This window comes from Gobio gobio (genome assembly GCF_949357685.1).
Source record: "Gobio gobio genome assembly, chromosome: 5".
In the NCBI taxonomy this organism is placed as follows: Eukaryota; Metazoa; Chordata; class Actinopteri; order Cypriniformes; family Gobionidae; genus Gobio; species Gobio gobio.
In genome coordinates, this window is record NC_137101.1 from 24495247 (window position 1) to 24519541 (window position 24295).

The 24295-nt window shown below is 38.6% G+C and overlaps 2 protein-coding genes across 4 annotated transcripts in view; both read right to left on the reverse strand.

The window, feature by feature from the left end:
• The window catches only part of cpm (carboxypeptidase M), a 54909-nt gene extending 37212 nt beyond the window's left edge, over positions 1-17697 (reverse strand). Inside the window, exons 1-2 of one of the 2 annotated variants that reach the window (XM_079816446.1) lie at positions 10069-10263; positions 8200-8401 (exon numbers count right to left, since the gene is read on the reverse strand). In XM_079816446.1, coding sequence (XP_079672572.1) covers positions 8200-8365 — 166 coding nt within the window. In that variant the 5' untranslated portion in view covers positions 8366-8401; positions 10069-10263. Of the gene's footprint in view, positions 1-8199; positions 8402-10068; positions 10264-17602 lie in introns of those variants that run through there. The other variant, XM_079816447.1, reaches the window with a different exon arrangement.
• Positions 16029-24295, reverse strand: part of usp6nl (USP6 N-terminal like) — an 83915-nt gene continuing 75648 nt past the window's right edge. For both annotated transcript variants that reach the window (XM_079816445.1, XM_079816444.1), the window contains 2 exons: positions 22425-22577; positions 16029-19072 (listed from right to left, as the gene is read on the reverse strand). In XM_079816445.1, coding sequence (XP_079672571.1) covers positions 17643-19072; positions 22425-22577 — 1583 coding nt within the window. In that variant the 3' untranslated portion in view covers positions 16029-17642. The remainder of the gene's footprint in view (positions 19073-22424; positions 22578-24295) is intronic.

The following is a 24295-nucleotide window of genomic DNA, read 5'->3' on the forward strand; positions in this document are numbered from 1 at the left end:
GTCCTAGATTACCTCTAGCCAGCTCGGGTCTCTTATTTCCTGGCCTTAAATAGGCGACACTGTGGGATTAGGACAAGGGGTTAGCTTGACAGGGCAAGAGCGCACAATGGCTACACAATCTCCTTGAGGTCTGAAGTGATTGGAGAAATGGGCTTTACAATCGGACAGTAACAAAGGCTCCCAAGAGATGAAAGAGATGGGAACAACTTCATTAAGGGTTGCTTTCTTGAAGTGCGACTCCATCAGCTAAATTAAATGGTATGGTACCGCAGTGTCCTTGGATTAGCTTTGGGCACTACCTGCATTAGTAGAGATCTTTAACTGGGGAAGCAGAGGTTTACTTTAGGTTTTAATCAACTAAAGTGGGCCCAGGGGTCAGCCTTGGGGCACTCCGCTGGTCTAGAGATGAAGTAAACGAGATTTGGTCTGAAGCGTATGGAGGACCACCCTTATAAAAACAAAGGTTGAGAGAATGTGTACAGCGTGATATTAGCATCTAAATCAGATGGAGAAAACAGAGAGAGAGAGACAGGAGAGAGAGAGGGAGAGAGTTGGCAGTGGATGTGTTCAGCTCAATGATGGTTTTGTGCTGAGCCAAAAGAGCAACCTGATCCACAAACCGAATTAACTTAAAATGTCTCGGACTAGCAGCACCTTCAACAAAGATAAACCAATGTCTCCATCACTCTGCAATCGTAAACACCATAGCCGTGAGCTAGGTGGCCACAGTAACTCAACAAAATTACATTATTAAACGGAAAAAAAAGGGTATGAATGGCAGGGAGTGGATACATCACTCAGTTTCTCATCTTTTATGTCTTACCACATAATCAACACCAAACCTGTATTACACAGGATATATTTAGAATTCTCATTTATAAGAATAAAATATCCTTTATCACCAAAAAAAATAAAAATAATTATATATATGATGAAAATGCTGTTTCATGCATAGTGAGCTTTTTACACTGTTAAAGACCATGCTAAACATGGACAAAGTTTCAAAAATTAAGTATTTCTGTGCCAAAAATACTCCTTCCGGTTTCTCATAAGTTTCGCAAATTTTTTTTCCGAGTATGGGCCAAAGTGACATCAACAAGGGCGGAATGTCCTTGTATGGGCCATACGGGCTCTTCTCCCGGAAGGGCCCAGTTCAACTCCGGATTTGTAGCTCGTCTAAATCTCATTGATCTCCATGGTTTATTTAGGATAAATGTTTTTTCTCTCTCCACGTTTAAGGATATCAGAGCTTTCAGACGCTCTCAACGCAATAGCTGCGCGCACTCGACATTCTTTAGCTCTGCCCACACGATACGCCTCCAGCCGCTCGTTTTTTTTTCAGATATAAATATAATAAAACTAAAGACTTTTCGGAGATATGAAGGATGCAATACTACTCTACAGGCACTCAAGATTGACATGAGTGACTGAAACTGTGTTTCAACCCCCCCCCCCCCCCCCTTAAATAATAAAATTACATAAATAAATAAATTAATAAATAAATGGGATGAGCAAACTATCCTATACACATACATTACTGTTAAAAGGTTTGGGGTCAGTAAGAATAATACTTTTATACTGCAAGGTCGCATTTACATCAAAAGTGATAGTAATGGCTTTTATTTTAAACGTTTTTACATTTTTACAAAAATATATCCATTTAAAACAAATGCTGTTCTTTTGAACTTCCTATTCATCAAAGAATCCTGGAAAAAAAATATTAAGCAGCACACTTGTTTTCTACATTGATAATAAGTAATCTTTTAGCAACAAATCAGCAGATTATAATAATATAAGTAATGGTTGCTGAATTCACAAAAAAAAACAAAAAATTTTTTTTACTGTATTTTTGATCAAATAAATACATCCTCGGTAAGCATGACTTTTCAAAAACATTAACTTAAATGGTAATGTTATTTATTTTTTCTTTTATATTAGCCTAATATTTTTAATATTAGGCTAATATTCTAAAAGTGGTAAAGTTTTATACTTTAAATAGGTCGAAAGGATATGCCATTTCCAAATACTCTGGTTGGGAATCGCTGTCATATAGGACCATGATCAGCAACACTAATATAAGAAAAAGCCTAAAGCCTTAAGGATGCCGGGAAATCGCGTTATTTCATTGTAAAAACTACTGTCTTGTCTGTCACCCAAATGCAAATCCAAGGTCAGCTTTATTTGTTAAACCAATCTCTCAGCACAGGAGCTGCATTGTGCTCCTGTGCGGGCTGTATTTACCGGCTCTGTTTAACACTGTCAGATTGACCGTCTGTGGAAAAAACGGCAAATCTTTAGCTGCACTGATTTCCCTTTCAAATAACAAACGGGATGAGCAAACTATCCTTTCAAACATCCCCAGACAAAACAGCCTGTTTCAAAACGTTCTTTCAGTATGGCCATATAAGCGTAGAGAAAGACCTTTGAAGCATGGCACTGAAGTTACCCAGGATCCTTTTGTTGGGGTAATAGAGTAAAACTGGCTGGTCTTTCCAAGCACCTGAGTAGAACCATGGGAAACTAGTGTTCAAGCGAGTTGTGTTATCTCACTGGATTTTGCTGCTGATATGAACTACTTTGCTACACTTCAACCACTTTGGTATTTGCAGCTTAGAAACTACAAGACATGAAGTTCGGTCAGAGGTCAAGATCCTTATCAAACATTGTGTCTAAGTCACTAAATTAACAAAACAGTTTCTCTGAGGTGAAAGAGAGATTAAACAAATGTTAACATTATTCAAATACAAGTAGGCCATAGGGCTTGGGCGTCGTGACGTCATTACTTGGCGTGGCGGCCATGTTGATGGCCTCCTTTACTGCTCCTCGGACTACTACGCACTGTTTATAGACGTACTCCCTCTCAGTCGTGTGTCTTAATTTGATTAATTTGGCGTCGGAAATGGATTAACTTTCCACCGCTTTCCTGCTTGGAGGTGCAACCATGGAGACCAAGTATCCGAGGTAACAAAGAGTCGTTTTGCTTTCACAAGGACGCTGTCAGCTGGATGCAAGAGATGTGGAGAGCACAAGAAAAAATGCCCACCTCCGAATTAACGTGGAAAGGGTGATTGGAACCGTCCGCAACAAGTACACTATTTTGTCAGATAAAGTACCGATTCACATGGTGTTGCCAAGCAAGGACGAAGACATGACATTCCTCGATAAGCTTGTGTATGTATGTTGTGCTCTGACAAACATGAGCCCTAGTGTTGTGCTGAAATAAATGTGCATTAAATACAGCCATAAGTGTCTGTTGCGTCCATACCCACAATCTTCACAATAAATATACTTAAATTAAATGCATGTGTCTTATAAACAAGACGCAATAACAGTATAAAGTGCAAAAGCAAGAAGTGCCACACAATTAGATGTTTTTCAGTGTTTATTTGCAAGTAGTGCAACCCGAGAACACAGAACGGTGCAGTGAAGTTGGAATGCTTCAAGGTAAAAGGTTAACGTTACATAGGCTTCATGATCTGCAACTCCTGAACCCATCCATTTGTGAACTGCACATTTCATATGGATCCAAACCGTTAATAGTTCCGCTTTTGTCCATATACCGGTCCCTGGCTTCCCTATTTAACGTATCCCGGTAAATTCCACATCCTTTTCGGGATTTTAACATAGAAAAACTATCTCCCAACTCTGCTTCTCCCCGTTCTATTAGCTGTATGTTTACATTAGCGAGGCCATCAACATGGCCGCCACGAATGCAACGCGGCGCCCAAGCCCTATTTTGGTGTCAATATGCATGAATACTCCTAGAATTGCAATAAAACTAGTAGGGCTTCACTCAAAGTAAGTAATGATGTTTTCATAACTATGATCAACATGTAACAGTACATAAAGGGCTGATGGGATTGAATCCAACACCTTTACACAGGACGTTTCAAGGGGAACCTGTACTTTTATGTACTGTATTTGAGCAAAACAACACATTCAGAGAGATACTGATGAATTTTCCCGGTTACATCAGATAGTAAGAGATACACAATGAAGATTGCTATAGAAGTTTCTAATATTCCTTAACCTCTTCCCTGTCACCGTCCCGCTGGCGGGACACCTGGCACTCTTTTTTTGATCGGCTTTTTTTGTATCATATATTTGAGTAATTATCATAAATTAGGTATCATTCGAAAGCTTACGAACTCAAAATTCATCCTGTGAAAACCGTTTTGAAATTGGACATTGCGTTACCATGGAAACGGTACTTTAAATTATTCTAGCGGGCTCCTCCCCTAGTGGGCATCGTCATGTTTTATATTACAACATTTATTTTAACTACTTTATAATAAAAATCTTTTCTAATCTTGACAAAACACATATCGTCGGAAAGGTCTGAGTCTCAGGGTTCCATATTTGGTGACCATTTTGTGATGGAAGGGATATTTGGACAGAAATTTACAGAAAAATGCTTCAAAAAAAACAATCAATGGAATATGTGTGACACCCGGTGGCTATTTGTGGCGCCTAAACAAAATCTCATGGGAACTTCAATTTTTGTGATATCAACTTCAAATTTGGAACACAACTTGGTTAGACATATGGCTTTGATTTTATAATAATTTTAGATTAAAACATTGTTGTAAAATATATATTTTATGTAAAATAAAAATATTTAGTACAGTATTTTTTATTTACAGTAAATTTAAATTTCCATAACTTTTTCATACTTTCATATTTTGAATTGTGTTCACTTCAGCAATAATCTGCCGAGTGTCTGCTTTAAAACAAGACCAAACTTAGGTCTATATTCCAAAGCATTCTTGAATTACAGCCCTTTAAGTTTGGATAGTGCATTTTCATGTGTATTCTCAAAAAGGGGGGTGACAGGTAAGGGGTTAACAAGTGACCCTAAATTGTATTTGGACATTTAAGCAGCACTTTTATATGAATGTCATTGCTTTAGATCATTAATATCATCCCCTCATAAGCAAACAAATGCTGCTAGAGCATTTCTCAGGACTAATATTCAGTGGATGCATATCAATGCCCTAATGTTAACCACAGGAGTTAGACACCAACATTTGACCAGCAGAAAGGATCCAGATACTTTTTGGCCTTAAAAGTGGGGTCTAATGCCATTTCATACATTCTGACTTGTTTACACTCTTAAAAGAGTTGAATTCTCATGCTAAACATGGTCAAAATTTGAATGATGGAGTAAATGAACTGATGACATCAGCGTTTTTTCCAGAATGGCTATACAGCTGAATAAAATTATGCTGCATTATTTTCCTGTTTAACACTGTAAAGCTGCTTTGAAACAAACAATCTACATTGTTAAAAGCGCTATATAAATAAAGTTGACTTGACTTGACTATTTCTGTGCCAAATACACTCCTTCAGGATTCTAACAAGTTTTGGGAAGTTTTTTTCGAGTATGGCCCTGTATGATGTAATAAAGGAGGGAATTGCTTGTATGGGCACTTCTCCCGGATGAGCGCGTGCACACATCAAACAGAGCGAGAGCAAGGGCACGTCCATCAACGAGCTTCGTTCGGGTTACGGAAGCTGTCGGCAGCGCTTTCAACCTGTTTTTAGAGCACAAAATAAACAATGTCACTAAAGAAGTGTGTTTTTTGGGTTAATAAAGGCCTTCTGAAGCAAATCAATGGGTGTGTGTAAGAAAAATATCCATATTCAAAACTTTTTAAAGTAAAATATCTAGCTTCCAGCATACCGCCTTCCATATTCAACTTACGAAGAAAGTGTAACGCTTCTCGCAGTTCAAAATGCTTATGCTACTTCCAACGTAATTGCTGTGCCAGTTACGCTTTTTTCGCAAGTTGAATACAGAAGGCGGATATGAAGCTAGTAGGGCTGTAATCAACCACAGAAAATCTTGGTCGACTGAAGTCCTGAAATTTTAGACTAAAAATGACGTTAGGAAAAAAACTTTAAATTAATTAGCTGCGCACTGTGCGTAGTAATTGTTGGCCTTGTTGTCTGCCTAAATGAATTATAAATAAACATAAAAAACTAGTAGGCTATTTGCAGTATATTAAATCGGTTTTGACCTGATTATTTTGCACTGAAATGAGTCTGACACACGAGTCTGTCAGCGTTGCATCACGTGCACCTGCGCAATATCATAGCCTATGATTTCCGAAAATATAGTACTATGTTGTCAACTAGTGATATCATCACAAGAACTTTTGAGGAATATGCAACATAATTTAGACAATTGTTTTTGTGATATGTATTATAATAACTGACAGCTTCGGCTGAAGTTGTCCTTGTGTTAATGGTCGTGTAATAACTTCTGTATGCTGGCAATAAACATTTTTGTAAGTGTGTCTATAATGTGATATGCTAAACTGATTTTATTTCGGGTGCAGGTCGGGTGTCGGTTCTATTTTAAGCGGGTCGGGTGCGGATTTTAAACACAAAAGGGACGTCCACTTTAATAAAAAAGGAATATTTATTAAACAAGCCAGACCAAGAGCAGAAACAAAATAAAGTGCATAACTGAAAAAATAAAGCATAGGCTCAAAACTAATACAAACAGTGGGCACAGCGCATCGCGCATTATAGGCTCCAAATAAAAAATATAATAATAAAGTGCCCAAATCCAATAAATAATACTAGAAATAAATTTGCAGTTTGCACAATAATAAAAGGGACGGGGCAATTCAAAACAGACTAGGCAACCTAACGTAGACAAGTTAGCTTACCGTCTTTAGGTAATATGACATGTTTGTCGTCGAGCTGTGATATGCAAACTGTTGGTTGCAAAATGTGCATTCGACTTTTTTCCCATTTTCTATTTTTTTTAAATGCTGCCACACTGCTGATGTCTTTGTTGACATGGTAGAAGAGGACTGACTAGGAAAACGCTCTCACAATTAAATAAATAATATACAGCAAAGTAGCCTACTTCAATCTGTCTCTCTTCTCCAGTGGGTTGGGCTAATCCAAAAGAAGTGAAAACAAGGGGGGTGTCCTGAAGACAGACTGTTACCTGTGAAACAGGGATGCTCTGAAAACACCCCCATTAGCAGTTAGTGCTTTCCACCTGATGAAATGAAAGCGGCAAAACTAATTAAATGAACGTGGCAAAAATTCTGATTGGTCGATTTTTGGTCGTATCGACTAATAATCGACTGCGAGATTACAGCCCTAGAAGCTAGATATGTTACATTATAATATGTTAAATATGGATATTTTCTTACAAAAACCCAACGATTTGCTTCAGAAGGCCTTTATTAACCCCCTGGAGTCGTGTGGATTACTTATAAAGTGGATGGATGCACTTTTTCTGGCTTCAAATTTTGGGCTGCCATTCACTGCCATTATAATGCTTAGATTAGCCAGGACATGATTGTATTCGTCTGAAAGAAGAATGTCATATACACCTAGGATGGCTTGAGGGTGAGTAAATCATGGGGTAATTTTCATTTTTGGCTGAACTATCCCTTTAAGGATCACATCTTCTTGCCCAGCTTTCAACTGTGTCTCGTAAATTTGGTTATTTCACTTATGCCATGTCTTGTCTAAATTCATCTGCAACTTCTATTAGCGAAATTCACACAAAATGTATGGGGGAATTAATGTTTTTAATTTTACAGGCAGTTCGACAATACCTGAATCAATATTAATAAATAAAATATGTAAATATGCTAATATTTTAAAATGTTTTATTTATTGCAAACATTTGTAATGTTTTGATTTATTTGTATCTTATTTATTTATTATTATTTGTATTCTTCTTATTATTACTATTTTAATAATTTATCCTAATGTACCTCCTGGTTATATTTGTAAATCTAAATCGTAAAAAAATTAAAGCGTGCCACATTTTTAACGTGACCACAGCAAAATAAACAGACTGGCATTCCCTGTCTTGAACCTGCAAACAGTGAAAAATCCCAGTGGTGAGTGACTGTATATCAGGCCAATCAAATAAATGTTTTATGCATGCATACATACATATACAAATTGGGCTCACTTTACTGCTGCTGCTGTTTGCAGACTCATAAAAATATTTGTTGCACAATAAGCTCTCTAATGAACGGACAGGCAATACGTTTGAACCAGTTGCATGCATCTGTCAGTATTTGCCGGCCCTCAAACTGTACAACACTGAGTGCTCTTCTGCAGGAATACATGCAGACAGAGAGGAACTTAACTCACAGAAGACAAATATAGCAAAACATTGCCATGATTGTGTTTAATGCTGCACCACAGCTGTGTTACCTTCAATAGACTGGCCGATGCTGTGTAGATGTGTGATCTCAGGATACCTCCTGTTGATGTCTTTCAAGTACTGCTCCATTTCCACACTGTTATGATAGCGAAACTCCAGACAGTGAATGGATGACAGCCAGGACCACAAGTACAGGCAGAGCGTGAAGACGATCATCCTTTGAGCCAACACAATAGAAACGTGCGGGAAACACTTCCAGAAACAAAAAATAGAGATGACAGTGAGTTGATGTGCCCTTATTATCCCATTGTCTGTCAAACACTCAATCGATATAATTTATCTACTATTTAAATGCAGTAAATTCAGTACTAAAGCATTACAAATATACTTATACCATAGAACCACCACATAACTTTTTGTAAGGGCATTTATTCATTGCATGATAGATAGATAGATAGATAGATAGATAGATAGATAGATAGATAGATAGATAGATAGATAGATAGATAGATAGATAGATAGATAGATAGATAGATAGATAGATAGATAGATAGATAGATAGATAGATAGATAGATAGATAGATAGACAGACAGACAGACAGACAGACAGACAAATAGATGGCCAGACAAATAGACAGTCAGACAGACAGATGGAGAGACAGACAGACATTTTAATTGACAGACAAATAGTCATACAGATAAGAGATAGACAGACAGACATATCAACTGACAAATAGACAGTCAGACACAGATAGACAGACAGACAGATAGAGATAGACAGACAGACAGACATATCAACTGGCAGACAAATAGACAGTCAGACAGAGAGACAGACAAATAAGACAGAAAAATAGACAGACAAATAGATAGTCAGTCAGACAGAGACATATAGACAGACAGGGACATGTCAATTGATAGACAGTCAGATAGATAGATAGATAGATAGATAGATAGATAGATAGATAGATAGATAGATAGATAGATAGATAGATAGATAGATAGATAGATAGATAGATAGATAGATAGATAGATAGATAGACCTATCAATTGACAGACAGATTAAGAGACAGACATACATACATATCAATTGACAGAGACAGTCAGGTAGATAGATAGAGACAGACAGACAGACATTTTAATTGACAGACAAATAGACAGTCAGACAAAGACAGATAGAGATAGACAGACAGACATATCAACTGACAGACAACTAGACAGTCAGACAGAGAGACAGACAAATAAGACACAGATAGACAGACAGACAGACAGACAGACAGACAGTCAGTTAGGGACAGATAGACATACAGACATGTCATACAGATAAACAGACAGACAGAGATAGATAGAGCTATCAATTGACAGTCAGACAGATAGATCGACAGATCAACAGTAATGTAATAATATCATGCTTTAAACTCTGTTAAGTCACAGGCTGTGTTTGTTAGTGTTTAGATATTTATGTTTGCCATTTCCAGTGGGGCACTGAATAAACAGAAATATTGCTGCGGCCAAAACCAGCACCAATTATACCAGTAAATGTCGCCTAGGTAGCAATATCTTACAAAAATGTACTGTGGTGGGACCATAATACCGTGATGGCATACACATAATATTTCACATATCATAATATTTTAAAAGAATATCATCGTATTACCATTGTACTGTGCATGTTGATTTCTGGTTCGTTAGTTGTTTGATACAAATCTCCCATTTAATTCATAAACAGTAGCCTAAGTATGAGTAAGTTAACATAATGAACTATCAACAAACAACTAAAAGAGCACTTAACAAATTAACAAGTAATGCACCCAAATAAAATGGTTTTCTAAAAAAAAGAAACAAACTGCTGTACTCCATAAAGGAATACACTGACAAAAGTGTACACGTTGTACTTAATATGAGTAAATTAGCAGCTTTACCTCTTGTGGGTTGTTCTCCGGCACCGTTTAAGACCGTGTCCTGTTTGTTTAGTTACTCCGCTGTCATAATACAGTTCATATGTACTCCTCCTGTTCGTGTCATTGATAAAATGAAGGTGTCTTGTTCCATACCGCAGTGAGATACACTGCCTCAAGCCTCGTGTGTTTGGTGTAATGAGTGGAGGCGGAGCGCACACACACGCGCGCGCGCGCGCGCAAACACACACTGGATCATTGACACTTACCTAACTTATCTGGTGTGTTTGTAAAACATACTCACACATGGTGTTCAGTAAACTACTGTATCTATTTAAAATGTACATTGTACATGTATAATTCAGCAGTCGGTACAGAGACAGACATTAACTCAAGATCACTTTGCATATTTCATTATCACTTGGCATTTTGACCAATCAGGATTCTTGATATATTTGCATGTTCTACAAACAGGTAGCCTAACACTTTACAATAAGGCCTCATTTGTTAACATTAGTTGATGTATTAACAAACATTAACTAACATTGATCAATACATTTGTTAAGGTTAATTAATTAATCCGTAATTAATCTTTGTTTTTTCCAGTTAATACAAATCTTTTGTGTTACCAAAATACATTAACTTTTAATTTTTAAAGTAATGTTTTATATATATATATATATATATACACACACACAATTATTTATTTATTTTTTAACACATTTAATTAAAAAATGACAGATCGCAGACTTATAAATTATGGGAAATAGTTAAAGGTGCTGATCCACAGTTTGGATCTAAAATCTGCATGGTTAAAAATGAGTTTTAAAGACATGGACATCATCAAAGGGTTAACAAACAATGCCAAAGAAAATTGAACATTGATGTATCCATTGTTATGACCAATTCCATATTATGCCGATACCGTTTAAGGGAGCAACACAAAGACGAAATAAAATAAAATGACTTGCAACCATATAATTTTGTTTAATTTATGTTGAACTTATTCATCAACACTACAAGAAGAGCTCTTGAATTTTGCTGTCAAATTCAAGGTGTAGCAGAGTCCCTCAGGGCGACAGTACAGCAGGATAAATGGAATACCTGTTTCTGCAAGCACATTCTTTACTGCTGAGTGTACCCTTACCTACTGTATAATTATGCATAGAGTAGATTACTGAAAAATACATGCGTACTATTGTCCAAAAGATCACATAAATCGATCACAAAGTAGTTGCAAATAAACTAAGACATATTTGCATTTCTTCATTGTTCTTTATAATAATCTAAAAAGCTGCTTTAGCTTGGTCCAGTTCAGGTTTCTTGGATAACAAACTCTGAAGGTCTCAAGAGCTCTCTGGAAGAAAAAAGGTAATTTCCCAAAAAACCTAAACCTATCCGATTTCAAAAAGTATTTACCAGTAACAAAAGGTGGCCTGCATTGCATGCTCTTTTACTGTCCTATACACAAACTTGATTACATAAGTGAACGTAAACACGTTTTCATACGTGAGTCATGTCTAAGGTAGGATTACTGTCCTCTAAAAGCACTCCAAAAATGGTTAATAGACACTTACCAGTAAGGTGATGTCATGTACCGTTGTTCAGGTAAGGTCACATTAATGAAATTCCGCTGGCCAAAAAATTCACTACCTATTCTTAGTAGTGCAGTGATGTTTGAAGCACAGCTCAAACAGAAGACACTTTTTGGTCAATGCACCACATTTGCTTGGCCATTTGCAAGAATTTACGCGTGAATTCCTATTGAAATTAAACCATGAAGATTCGCACACAAAAGTAAATGTGACCACACCTTTCAGCAAATTTTTGCGGGCCATTTCAATTAGATGATGATTGGGAATTTTGTGTGAGGGTGAAATAATTCCCCATGAAAATTTCGCAACGTAGGCCACGCAAATGTGCCGCGTTGACCAACAGAAATCTGCTTGGTTTGACTTCTGTGTGAACTGTGGCGAATATGTTCGCCGTGATTTTGCCAAGTATGGGTCATATTTTGTTGATCTTGGAACAACATTCCTGCCTGAAAATGTTGTCCTAACTACATTCCTACCCCTACTCATAAGTTATCCCTAAAATCAATCAGTGTATAACACTGATGTAGAACCTGGTTATAAACCTAAACTTGATATAAGCATAAACTGTAAACTGATATAACTTGTCTCTCAAATCTGACTGGTTGATTGGAATGTTGTTCCAGGATCAACAAAGATATAGATCAAAGAACATGTTGTATCCTCTCTTCACAAAATGTTTGCACCTTTACTCTTAGTAATACTAATTACACATATAGATATGCTGTCAGGAAACTAGGTTGTGTTCTGGGTGGTTGTTAGGGCGTTGCTAAGCTGTTGCTCAGATGTTGGGTGTCTAGATATAGGCTGAATCCGAAATTGACCCCAAAACCCTCTTTCACTATTCCCTACATTAGTCCAGGAGTGAATGAAAACGAGTGAGTGAATTCGGACAGCCATTGTGTGTACATTGGCTGTGCACTCGTTATTGCGGAGCACTGTGGGATTGAATGAGTGCACTCAATAACGTCCACTATGTCATCGGACACCACTACAAATGGCTGTCCATTTGTGCCCTATTTAAGGGTACAGGGGGCAATTTCGGATTCATCCTTGATTTGCTCCTTGGGTTTGAACTCATGAGTTTAACTGCAGCTTAAGGTGTCGTTTCAGATGATTCTTGAGTCACTTGTTTGTAGTGATGGGCGGTTTCGAAACACTGCTTCATCAAGCTTCAAAACCTTAATGAATCGTAGGTTTCAAATCGGTGGTTCAGAGCGTGTATCAAACTGTCAAAGTCATGTGGTTCCAGTAAAGAAGGTTTCGTTGCGTCATAGCGTTTTATAAATGTTTCAAAATTTAAATGGTTCGCTGCTTGGGGCGATGATCTTTGAACCCATAAATCATGCAGATTCACTGAGATCCCCCCCCCACCCAGCAAACCATTGAACAAGTGTCTATGGGTTTTACCTGATCTCTGATCAGCTTTAAACATTTGTACACATTTTGATTAGATATTAGTATAAATAAAAGGAATGATAGTAGTTAATAGTCTCTTATTGGCCTGTTTAGCTAAGCAATCCATGGAACCAAGCCCTGAAAATGACTAAAAGAACACATACACTGACCAAAATTATAAATGCAACACTTTTGTTTTTGCCCCCATTTTTCATGAGCTGAACTCAAAGACCTAAGACTTTTTCTTTGTACACAAAAGGCTCATTTCTCTCAAATATTGTTCACAAATCTGTCTAAATCTGTGTTAGTGAGCACTTCTCCTTTGCCGAGATAATCCATCCACCTCACAGGTGTGGCATATCAAGATGCTGATTACACAGCAGGATTATTGCACAGGTGTGCCTGACGGTACAGATCCACTTTTACACTTCCCCTCATGTGTATGTTGTTGGGCATTCCTCAAGTTTACCGCTATGGGCGTGTTTTCGAGGCAGCGGGGAATGAAAAACAAAGGACCAGCGAGAGAAAAACAAAGGACCAGCGAGAGACTTCCCCCAGTCTCCATGCGCTCTACTTTTATTGGATAGTCGCGTCACGTTCAACAGATTAATTTGCATAAAAATGGGCTACGGCCACCTTTTTTGACGCGCGGCATTTGTTCAAATGCAGCGCCGCCTTCCAGGAATCCTTTGCGGGTGCGTTAAAGTCGCTTGACGCCACCCATTGGAATAAAGTGTCGCACGGACAAGTGGATCCGCACCCTTAGGCTGGCCACAATAAAAGGCCACTCTAAAATGTGCAGTTTTATCACACAGCACATGCCACAGATGTTTTGAGGGAGCGTGCGATTGACACGCTGACTGCAGGAATGTCCACCAGAGCTGTTGCCTGTGAATTGAATGTCCATTTCTCTACCATAAGCGTCTCCAAAGTCGTTTTGTTCAGTGTATTACACAGAAGCTAAATATTTAATCTAATTAGATGATTAGTTAATAGCATTTGATAGATTTAACTTTCAATAAAACATTTGTAATGTATTTGTAAAAGATGTTTTTATGCATGTTTGGCCTGAGTTTTTGTTGCATTTCCACTGTTTTGACCAGCAGGCGTTTTGAACGCTTCAACAGTGAATCCTTTTGCGACGCAATTGGTTCTATTGATTTGAAGCTTCGAAAAGCCCATCCCTACTTGTTTGTTTGCACCACCTTAAAATAATGTAAAGAGGACATCTGTCTGTCACAATTGGTTGTGGTTTTGTTTCATGTCCATGTTTTCTTGTCTTTTATTTTGTAGTTTTCAGTCATGTGACTTCCTTGCCCTCATGTGATGTGTTTTGTGTCTCCCTAGTCTTATAATAAGGTTCTGATTGGTTCTCTTGTTTCATGTGCCATGTTCTCATTCATTGCTTAGTTCTTAATATACATTCCCTCATCTTACTGTCTCTCGTCTTGCTTTGTTCCCTGTAACTGCTGTTTGGTGAGTTTAGTCAAATGTATGCTCATGTTTGTTTCAAGTTATTGATTTGTGCCACTATTGATTTTGGAATAAACTGTAAATGGGTTCAAGTCAACTCGCCTTCGATAGACTGTCTCCATTTAAGCCCATAATTCTAGTCTCAATGTAAAACCCTGTATAATAGCTCTTCAGCATTAGTCATGACAGCTCCAATCTAGTCTCATATTGTGCTTCATGTATGAAACACTGAGAGAGTGTGTTCATGCATGTGGATATCGCTTTGACGTCTGAAGGTGTTCACTGGTATGTGCCAGTACACATCCACAATTGATGAGAGGTTTCTAGGTATGCGTGTATATACAATGGGACAAATAGCCAAATAAGTAAATGAAGCCCAACTCTGTCATTTACTTCAATACAGAACTATCATTTTTGTTTAAGACCTTGAAGAAAATTATTCAAACTGTCACATTTGTTTCAAAACTAGCTTAAGTCTAGTTGAGACCAGCTTAAACCACATCAGACCAACAAACCACCTTAGGCTGATTGAAAGTGGTTTCTTTCAGTTGGGTCTTTCTCCTTATTTGGCCTAAACAAACTTGACTGCATAAATCAACAGATCAAGCCTCAAGTCAACGCTGATAGGACTCCCATAAATATGTCATCTTAAACACTCAACAACAAATAGTTTCCAGTGACCTGAAGGCTCCTCTAGTCGTCATGTTTGTTCCAGAAAAAAGGTATGCTTTACACACATACAGTTACATTTCAACACCAGGCAATTGTTTCGGTTGTTTTGACATAGTGATATGAGACTTTCTAGCTTTTCAAGAGGTGGCTGTAGACTGCTTTCATACTAAATGAGATGCACAGATGGAGAACGAACTCAAACATTTACCACATCTATATTTGGCTGAGACAAAGAGGTTTGAAAACAACGGTCTTGATCATGAGATAATAAACATAAACCACTCTTATTGTCAAAGTAGCATTAGCTCAGGTTACAAATGTTGTCTATTGTTAAATTTCAACACAATACAGTGTTTTGGAAATAATCATAAGAAGTTTCAATATTAAAGTTTAGGAACTAAAACGCTTTATAGCACCCTACTCTACATTTTGAGCAGTTTAAAACCTTTTTTTAAATCTTAAAGGTTTTAAATAAATTACAATTGTCATCAGGGCCTGCATTTTAATGTCTTTTCTGGCATTTATTATAATTAAGTCAATAGTAATATATAAAATGAAGACTAAACATTTATTCTGAGCGTCTTTTTTGGACCCACACCGCCCATACCTATAGCTTCATGAATGGTTAAGTTTGAAAGTGATCTCTTGTATCAAATTGCACAATGCGTTCAAGCAGATGGAGACATCTGGTGGTTGGAATAAGTACGCACATTCAAATATTTTGCAGTCTCTAGAATTGAGATCTTGCATATTACATTCATTAAACAATTTGAGATGGCAGAACACAATGGCACATTTCATACTGTCACACACACAAACAAAACAGCGGCCACATTTCTTTCTTTTTTTTAAATCACCCCATGTTGTTTTATTAGAGAAGGGGAAATCTGATAATCAAGTTGCATTTAGTAGTTTAACAAAGACAATGTTCAATCCAACAATCTCAACTGGAATGCTGTCAAAATGAAGTGAGCTAAACCAGTTTATATACTGAAATGACAAGCATGGAAGGAAACAATTGGGGCTAGAGCAGAGAATAAATTAGTTTGCTTGTCCATGAATAAGACAAAGTGAATATATATATATTTTTTGCTGTGGTGCTGGCGTCGAAAAGGGATACATTAGGAATGTGTGTTGAGTGGAGTGTTCTGAAAGCTTTTTGGGCCGGTCGTTAGGGTACATTATGAAATTAATTCATCTGGTACATAATCAGTAGCAAATATACTGGTGTCGTGTGTAATATTAAAATGAATGTGTCGAATGAGTTGTGTTGTCATGCCATATAATCATGTCAAGTAGGCCGATACAAAAAGTTTCACTGAAAAACAGGTTAGTGGGTTAGGAGCTTAATCTAGTTTCCTAAATAAGATTAGGAAATGGCACGGACTGAAAAATTGATAAATAGATCTGTAGAGATTCAATGTGTTGATTGTGTAATGTGTTAAACCTGTGCTTTTTGTGAAATTGAAATGTGATAATCTTGCTGCTATAAAAAAAGGTCTGTTCTTAGAAGAATTCCACTGAGTAACAGCACAGGTACAACCAACTTAACACAGCAGCTGCATGCTACAACAAACTAGCAGCCATATTGTTGAATTCTAACATAGGTTTTCAGTAACATAACTTTTACTGGGCATCACAGACATTTATTGGATGAATTGGGGTAAATTGGGCAACTTTGACTGCCAAAAGTGGCCCAATGTACTTGTATTTCACCCTATGTTACAGCGCTATCTGCTAGTGAATTTAAACAAACTCTAGTATCAATCGGTTTGATCAGTTTTAACCTTGATGAACTGATAATATAAGATCTACTTGCTGGTCAGTGCCTAACAGATTTTGCGAGTGCACATTCCCCCTAAACTTCCCTTTCAACTTCAAATTAAATATCTGCATTTTTATATATAACCTCAAAAACAAGCCTTTCAAACAAGGTTTTTACTTTCATTTAAACACTGTAGTGACGCATTGAAATATTCTGTCTAACAGCAATTATGTTCACTGTTTTCATAATTACACATACTGTATCTAACCTACACAAATCTTTGTTCTTAAAAATATATATTCACAATCAAGGAATAAAGTATGTGTTTATGTCTGAAATGCATTAAAAAAATAGATGATAATAGATCAGTAACCGAGTTTGTCCATAACTCTCCATTTAAATATCTCAGTGTACTATTTAAACAAACAGCAAAAACCTCTCTTTGCACAGACATAAGCTCTGTTATATAACTCACATCGGCAGTTAATGATTATTTTACAGACAAAAACAAAAAGTTAAATTCTTCAGTCAGTCTTTGATCGGTACAAATGCCTGAAACTGGCAACTATTTGCTTGGTAAGACTTGCCAGACAAACAAAACAAAACAGAATGCAAAAACATTAAACCAACACAAAACTGCTTGCTAGCCATCACTCACATACAGTGTATCCCTCTATTTCGGTCTCTATCTGTCCCTCTCAGAGCAGCATGGACTCCTGCAGTGCGAAGGCCTCCTGTGCCTGCCTGTAGTGTGCTCCTCCGAACAGCGGGGTGAGCTGTTGCCTGCTGGAGTGCTCTTGGTAGTGTCCTCTGAAATGGAGCATAGAGTCCGAGATATTTGCTGGGGGGAAATTAAACTCCTGAACTGGGTGAACCGGAGACAGTTGAGCCTTCTGGAAGCTGGGAGATCGAGGAAGTCCCATAGGAGATCGCGGAGGCCCTGCCTCCATGTCCCCATACCAGCCCTCTCTCTGTCTGTGTCCGTCATAACGCAGTTCTGTGGGCGGGTAAGCAGGAGACCCCACAAGTCGAGTGGGCTGTCTCATGTAATACCCGCCCTCGCCAACACTGTCTATCTGGGAAGAAAGCTCAGCCGGGGCAACTCTGAGAGGGGGCATGTTTGGCGGTGGCCGTCGGTAGGTTAAGTAGCTGTTGTTCATCTGAGTTTTCTCAGGCGAAGGGTTAGATGAGCCCCGTCCTGTAGTCGCGTAAATTTGCTCAGCGTACGGCTGGCTGTATAGTCTGTCCTCTGGCCGAGACTCCGAAAGGTAGGAAGTGTAGACAGGTGTCATGCCAGGTGGATAGTGCAGAGGGGCACGAGGTTCTGGTTTGGATTGCATCATGCTCTGTTTGGGCATTCTAAAGGGAGAAACACCAGTTCCACCACTAGGAGGACGGGTGGGACTGCCTTGTCTTAAAGAAGGTCCAACGTATGGTCGGGATGGGGGGCGAGATGGTGGTTTCTCCAGCTCTATGATTTCCAAAACCTCTCCGTCCGGTCCCGGGACATTGTCGTATTGCGAGGCATTGGAAGTGCGGTTGGAGCCTGGAACAAATGCGCGAGAATGGGGTCGCCGCTGTGCCCCGGTGGCTTCCTCTGGAGTTGGGGAGCTGGACGAGGGTGGAACACTCATAGTTAGACTCAACTGGCTTTCCCGAAGTGCCGCAGCCTTAACTGCTTCCAGTTTGCCCTCGGAAGGCTTGACCCAGCGTGGTGCAATCTCCCTGCGCATGCTGGATCTAGCATTGGAGTTGTGATTTGTCTGGTTCTGGGTCAACGCCTTCCCACCAACTGTTGCACTGCTGTTGGGCGTGTGAGTTGGGACCCTTTCCTTTTGGGTGTCCACACCCCGTCCATCCCTCTCGTGCTTGTCTTGATGAGACACCTTGTCTAGTGAGCTGGGTGGACGACTCTCTTGGTACCTCTCTGGTGTTCCATCAGTGATGGGACCAGACTCCGCTCGTTTACTGATGCTTGCGGCAGGGCTCGGTCCACGAGGGGGTAGACCCAAACCTGTCTGTCCAACAGGCTGCCCGTTAGCCATATGATTGGTTGCTGCTGTCGCCAATCCTGGAGGCTCAGGGGGAAGTTGACCTAATGGTTTCTTAGGATACTCATCCTCCTTACCTGCACGGGTGACATGCAGAGTAGCCAATCAGAGCCGACATCAACACAGAAATGCCAGTTATTAAAGACCCCATGAAAGCAAAACTTTATAAGCAGTCTCTCTCTACCTAGGACACAGATCAAAATATTGAAGAAAACTCTTGCACTCGGGGGCATCTACAAATTTATGAACAATAAAATGAGAATGAGAATGGAGCCGCTGGAAAGCAAACTGCATTTCATGGAGTCTTTAAACCATGACAATAAAAAAAACACTGAAGTGCAACAGTCATGCAGCTGAATGTCTTTTAGAAGAACCAAACTGCCAAATAAAACAAGAGTTACAGTTGACACTTCATTCAAAGGAAAACAAACCACAAACATCCACGGCTGGTGTCAAAATCAAAGCTCATATTGGGAACACTGAGGATTCAAGAAGCTAAAAAATACAAATAAAAATATTAACACAACACTTACAGTTCAAGCCTGACTGTGAACATACAAACCATGTGGAGAAAGGATGTGTTAGGTACGTTTTGAAACACACAGCATGTGCACGATATTCAAGTTCGCAGTGAAGGAAACTGAAGAAAACTTCAAGGGAATGATGAACGTGTACACACAGATACTGATGGTTGGGGCGGTTCTTGGTGTGCGTTGAGAAGGGGCTGTGAGGAACGGAAACGTCAAATACAAACAAACCTGTGAACACCTCCAAAGGTGCTAGTTTATCATATTTTGGTTCCAAAATTAAGATTTGCCAAGCACCAAAAGGTTACAGGTCACAGGCCAAATGGCATGTATTGTTTAAATGGTTTCTCATGAAATCGAACATGAGCCCAGCTAAAAAAAATATAAATATTTGAAAAATGCTTTGCTAATGTTCTCATTAAGTTATGAAAACATTATTTCTGAAAGTCAGGAATGTTCCCTGTTAGCTGGGAGACTCGGAATTGATTCTAGTTTGGTGTTAGCAGGTAATGAGGAATTACTCAAAAATACAAAGGTTAAACATATGTGGCCCGTGCAGTCGAAATAAGCATGTTTTCAAAAATGAGTTATTTTCTCTCTTTTGCCTCATTAGGTATTAAAAAAAAAATCTAATTCAATTCAAATTCAACTTACGGAAAAAGCGTAACTGGCGCGACGTGACGTCGGACGTAGCGCAAGCATTTTGAACAGCGAAGCATTTTAAACACTTTCTGCGCAAGTTGAATACAGAAGGCGGAAGCTAGATATTTTACTTTATAAAGTTTTAAATATAGATATTTTTCTTACACAAACACATCACAGGCCTTTATTAACCCCCCGGAGCTGTGTGGAGTACGTTTATGATGGATGGATGCACTTTTTTAGCTTCAAACACAATGGACCCTGTCACTGCCATTATATAGCTTGGAAGCGACAGGATATTTATTAATATAACTCTGATTGTGTTCATCAGAAAGAAGAAAGTCATATACACCTAGGATGGCTTGAGGGCAAGTAAATCATGGGGTAATTTTCATTTTAAAGTGAACTGATCCTTTTATGAAACAGACAGCTTATATATTAAGACCTACTGTACCGCACGGATCTACTGTTATTAATGTTTTCCCCCAACAGTTAACAAAACGTTCATTTAAGACATAACAGATAATGTTTGCATGAATCATTGTACATTTTGGGGAATGTCTTATGTAATGCTATTGTTTATCTTGTACTAATCTAATCCATTAGAAAAAAAAAACGCTCATTATATAAATATGTATAAAGTGTAGGTATAATTAGCAAGTGGCTTCTGCCTACACCTTTTTCGGTTATGTATATATATTTTTTTGTTATTTTTCTTAGTTTTTTTTTGTTATATTTCTTTGGTTATATTTTTTGATATATTTTAGTTTTTTGTTTTATTTATTATGGAAAATTGTCTGTAAAGACCGAAATGAATGAACAATGAAACAAGAGTACTCGCCAAGACAGATATTTTGAAATACTGTAATTGTGTGTCAAGGCGTCTTTGTGCGCGAGCTTCAGATCTGTCAGTCAGCGTGAGTAAGATTGTTTTGTTTGTTCGCTATGAATATTCAAAAAGTTGGAATGCTGCGCTTTACAACAATACCAAACTTGTGCTGAAAGGAAGCAGCAGTCGTCCAGAAGTGAGCACAGAAAAAAACAGCAGTTTTCATGGACAAAGAAAACTTACGAATAAAGATACTTTTAGATGTTTAATTGCTATTTGGAGCAGTGGGATCGCTAGACGAGGACTTAATGAACACATTTTTGTGAAAACTCAAATTTGACCAAAATGGACAATTTTCACTTGTTTTGCCTGTAGCTCGAAATTAGCCTGTGCGCATCCCGACTCACTTTGCCAGCACGGGTCACATATTTTTACTGCTAATATTTGGTAGTGAATTAATCTAAGAGCATTTATTATAAGCATTTTCTGTCAACTGAATTTTATAACTCAGCTTGTTGCGATCCATTCTGGGACTTCTCCATGAAGGCCAAATGCTTAAGAATTTAGCCAAAATTAGGTATCTTAGTGTTGGGAGTGCAACTATGATGAGGCAGGCAGCTCATAATATATATTTTAAAATATAGTTTCAAGGCCAGTAAGGAATATCTATATGGTTCTCAATCCACATTATGTATTTTCTTAATTCGTTTGCCATTGGCAGGTGTGGCAAAAAGTTAATTTTGGACACTTTTTATCTGCAGTGCAGAATCATCTTTTTTCCCTCTCCAAACAAAAAAAGCGGACAAAAATAATAAAAGAAAAAAAGAAATATTTTTTTCTCTATGTATGACATAAAAACTGGTGTTTTGTCTCCATTTAAGTTAACTGTATTCTTTATAAATGCCCATTTTTCTAACATACAGTACGTAAAAACAAATCTTTCCGACATTCCCGAAACAAAGGTTTTGGTTAAACGAAACCCCCCGCCCCCCCAAAAAAAATGTTTCCTGAAGAACCCAGGTTTTGTGTGAGACAGAGAAACAAACGAGGGGAGAGGGACGTGTGTGTATAGGGGTAGACGAACGAATGGTTGGTTGATTGACAGATAAAGTAGTCAGTGTGTTTTTGCCCACCGGTTGGTTTTGTAGGAGGGTTGGCGCCCTCCTTTCCCAGACCCACTAGTGTAAGCAGAGGCTATGTTTGAAGCGAAAGGGAGAGAACGCAGATTAGACAAACAGTACATAGCAGCAGTGAATGAGTGTTTATGTGCAAGAGATAAAGGAAAAGATAAAGTAGATAGAGTCAGAGAGAGATTACCAGGAGACAGTGTGTGCAGCAGGAAGTTTCCCTCTATGGGTGGTGACACACAGCCGTACATTTTATGATTTGCCATGATTTCAATATGTGTGCGAGTGTGTGTGTTTAAAGTACCTGGAGGTGGCAGCTCCAGTTTAGATCGTCTGAGCTCAGACATGGAGTTTTGAAGCTGCTCTATCACAAAGTCGTCCTCAAAAAAGAAATCCTTTGACAGAGTCACCTGCAGGAATTTCACCAGATCCTCCATAGACAACTTCAAGAGGGTCTCTAACATACAAACACACACACACACACACACACAAAGCAGAGAAAACACAAAAGGTTACAACTAGAATGTGACGTTCAAAGTCTTTGAATCCTTAGAAGAATCACACACTAATTATAATAACTATACAGTCTATTAGAGGTGCACGATTAATTGTGGATCGCGAAATCGCGATCTCGATTCAAACACCCACACAATCTTATTCCTAAATGACCACGATTCTGCTATCTTTTATGCCCGTTTCAGATCGCAAGCATCAGCGGAGCGTGAACAGCACGTATTTTGCCACAATTAATGAATGCCGGCGGTCCACTGGCATGAAGTAAGCGGAGCAGAGCGAGCATTTCCAATTCAATGCAAAAAATAGTTTTCTTACTTCGTATTTTTGTCTTGTTTCCAGTCCAAATATCAAAAAAATCTTACACTTAAGAAGCATTTAATAGACAAGCAAAAGTTATTGTCTTGTTTTGGGAAAAAATAACTCAAAATTAAGTGAGCCAATACGGAAGTGACTTAAACTGCAAATCATCGACTGGCCGCTAGAGACTCTCATTGAGCCCCATGTTAAAATGCCCAACATTACAGCAGAAAAAAAACTAATTGCGGTTTCGGTCTATAGATCTCATTTTGCCCTTCATGACAACTGTGAGGGGGTGAATTTTTGAATAACTCATTCATTTACATTATATAAAGCCTTAAAGTTCTGCATAATTAAGGGCGTGGTCACTTTGAGTGACAGGTGAATAGCCATTTATCTGCTGTCTGTTCCTCAGCTCCACCCACGTCCCACCTCTTTGCCCATTTTCTATTATCCGGGAGTGACGAGCTGCCAAGATGGCAACGGCCAGCTCGTCCCAACTTTACACTTCAAAACTGCTCCTCATAATACTATGGGTGATGTCATGAGTGGAACGCAGCACTGGAGGGACGCTGTCCTGCAGAGTTTAGCTCCAACCCCAATTAAACACACCTGAACTGGCTAATCAGTGTCTAACTAGGACCTTGTAAGACACTGGCTGAATCCGAAATCGCCCCCCTGTACCCTTAAATAGAGCACTATTTGAGGGGACAGCCATTTGTAGTTGTAGTTGTGTTGTGTCCGAAACCATAGTGGACGTTATTGAGTGCACTCATTCTATCCCACATTGCACCACAATAACGAGTGCACAGCCGATGTACACTCAACAGCTGTATGAATTCACTCACTCGTTTTCTCCTTCAAGTGAACTGTATTAGTGGACTAACGTTGGAAAATGGTGGGGCGATTTCGGATTCAGCCACTGATTAGCCAGTTCAGGTGTGTTTATTTGGGGTTGGAGCTAAACTCTGCTGGACAGTGACTGAGTTTGGAGACCCCTGCCATAAACCAAAGACTTTGGTTAACCTTTGAAAGCACGATCATCGCACTGCAACATTCAAATCTGCATTCGCACTGCCGCTGATCCAGAGAGAGCAGCTGCCATGTACGAAGCAGCTTCAGAAAAAAAATGTATGTGTTACAAACATTTAAAGAAGAGGGGACACTTGTATGTGTTGTATTGCTTATCGTTCCTCCAGAAGGTGGCGACAAGTGAGTGTTTAAAAATTATCAAATATGGATTTATACAAAAACGAAAGTCGTGATGAATGAGACATCAAATTATTTCTTATTTTGTTCAAATTAATATATATATAAAGCAATGGCCATTTTGTCAGAACATCTAGTTTGCATGTTATTTTG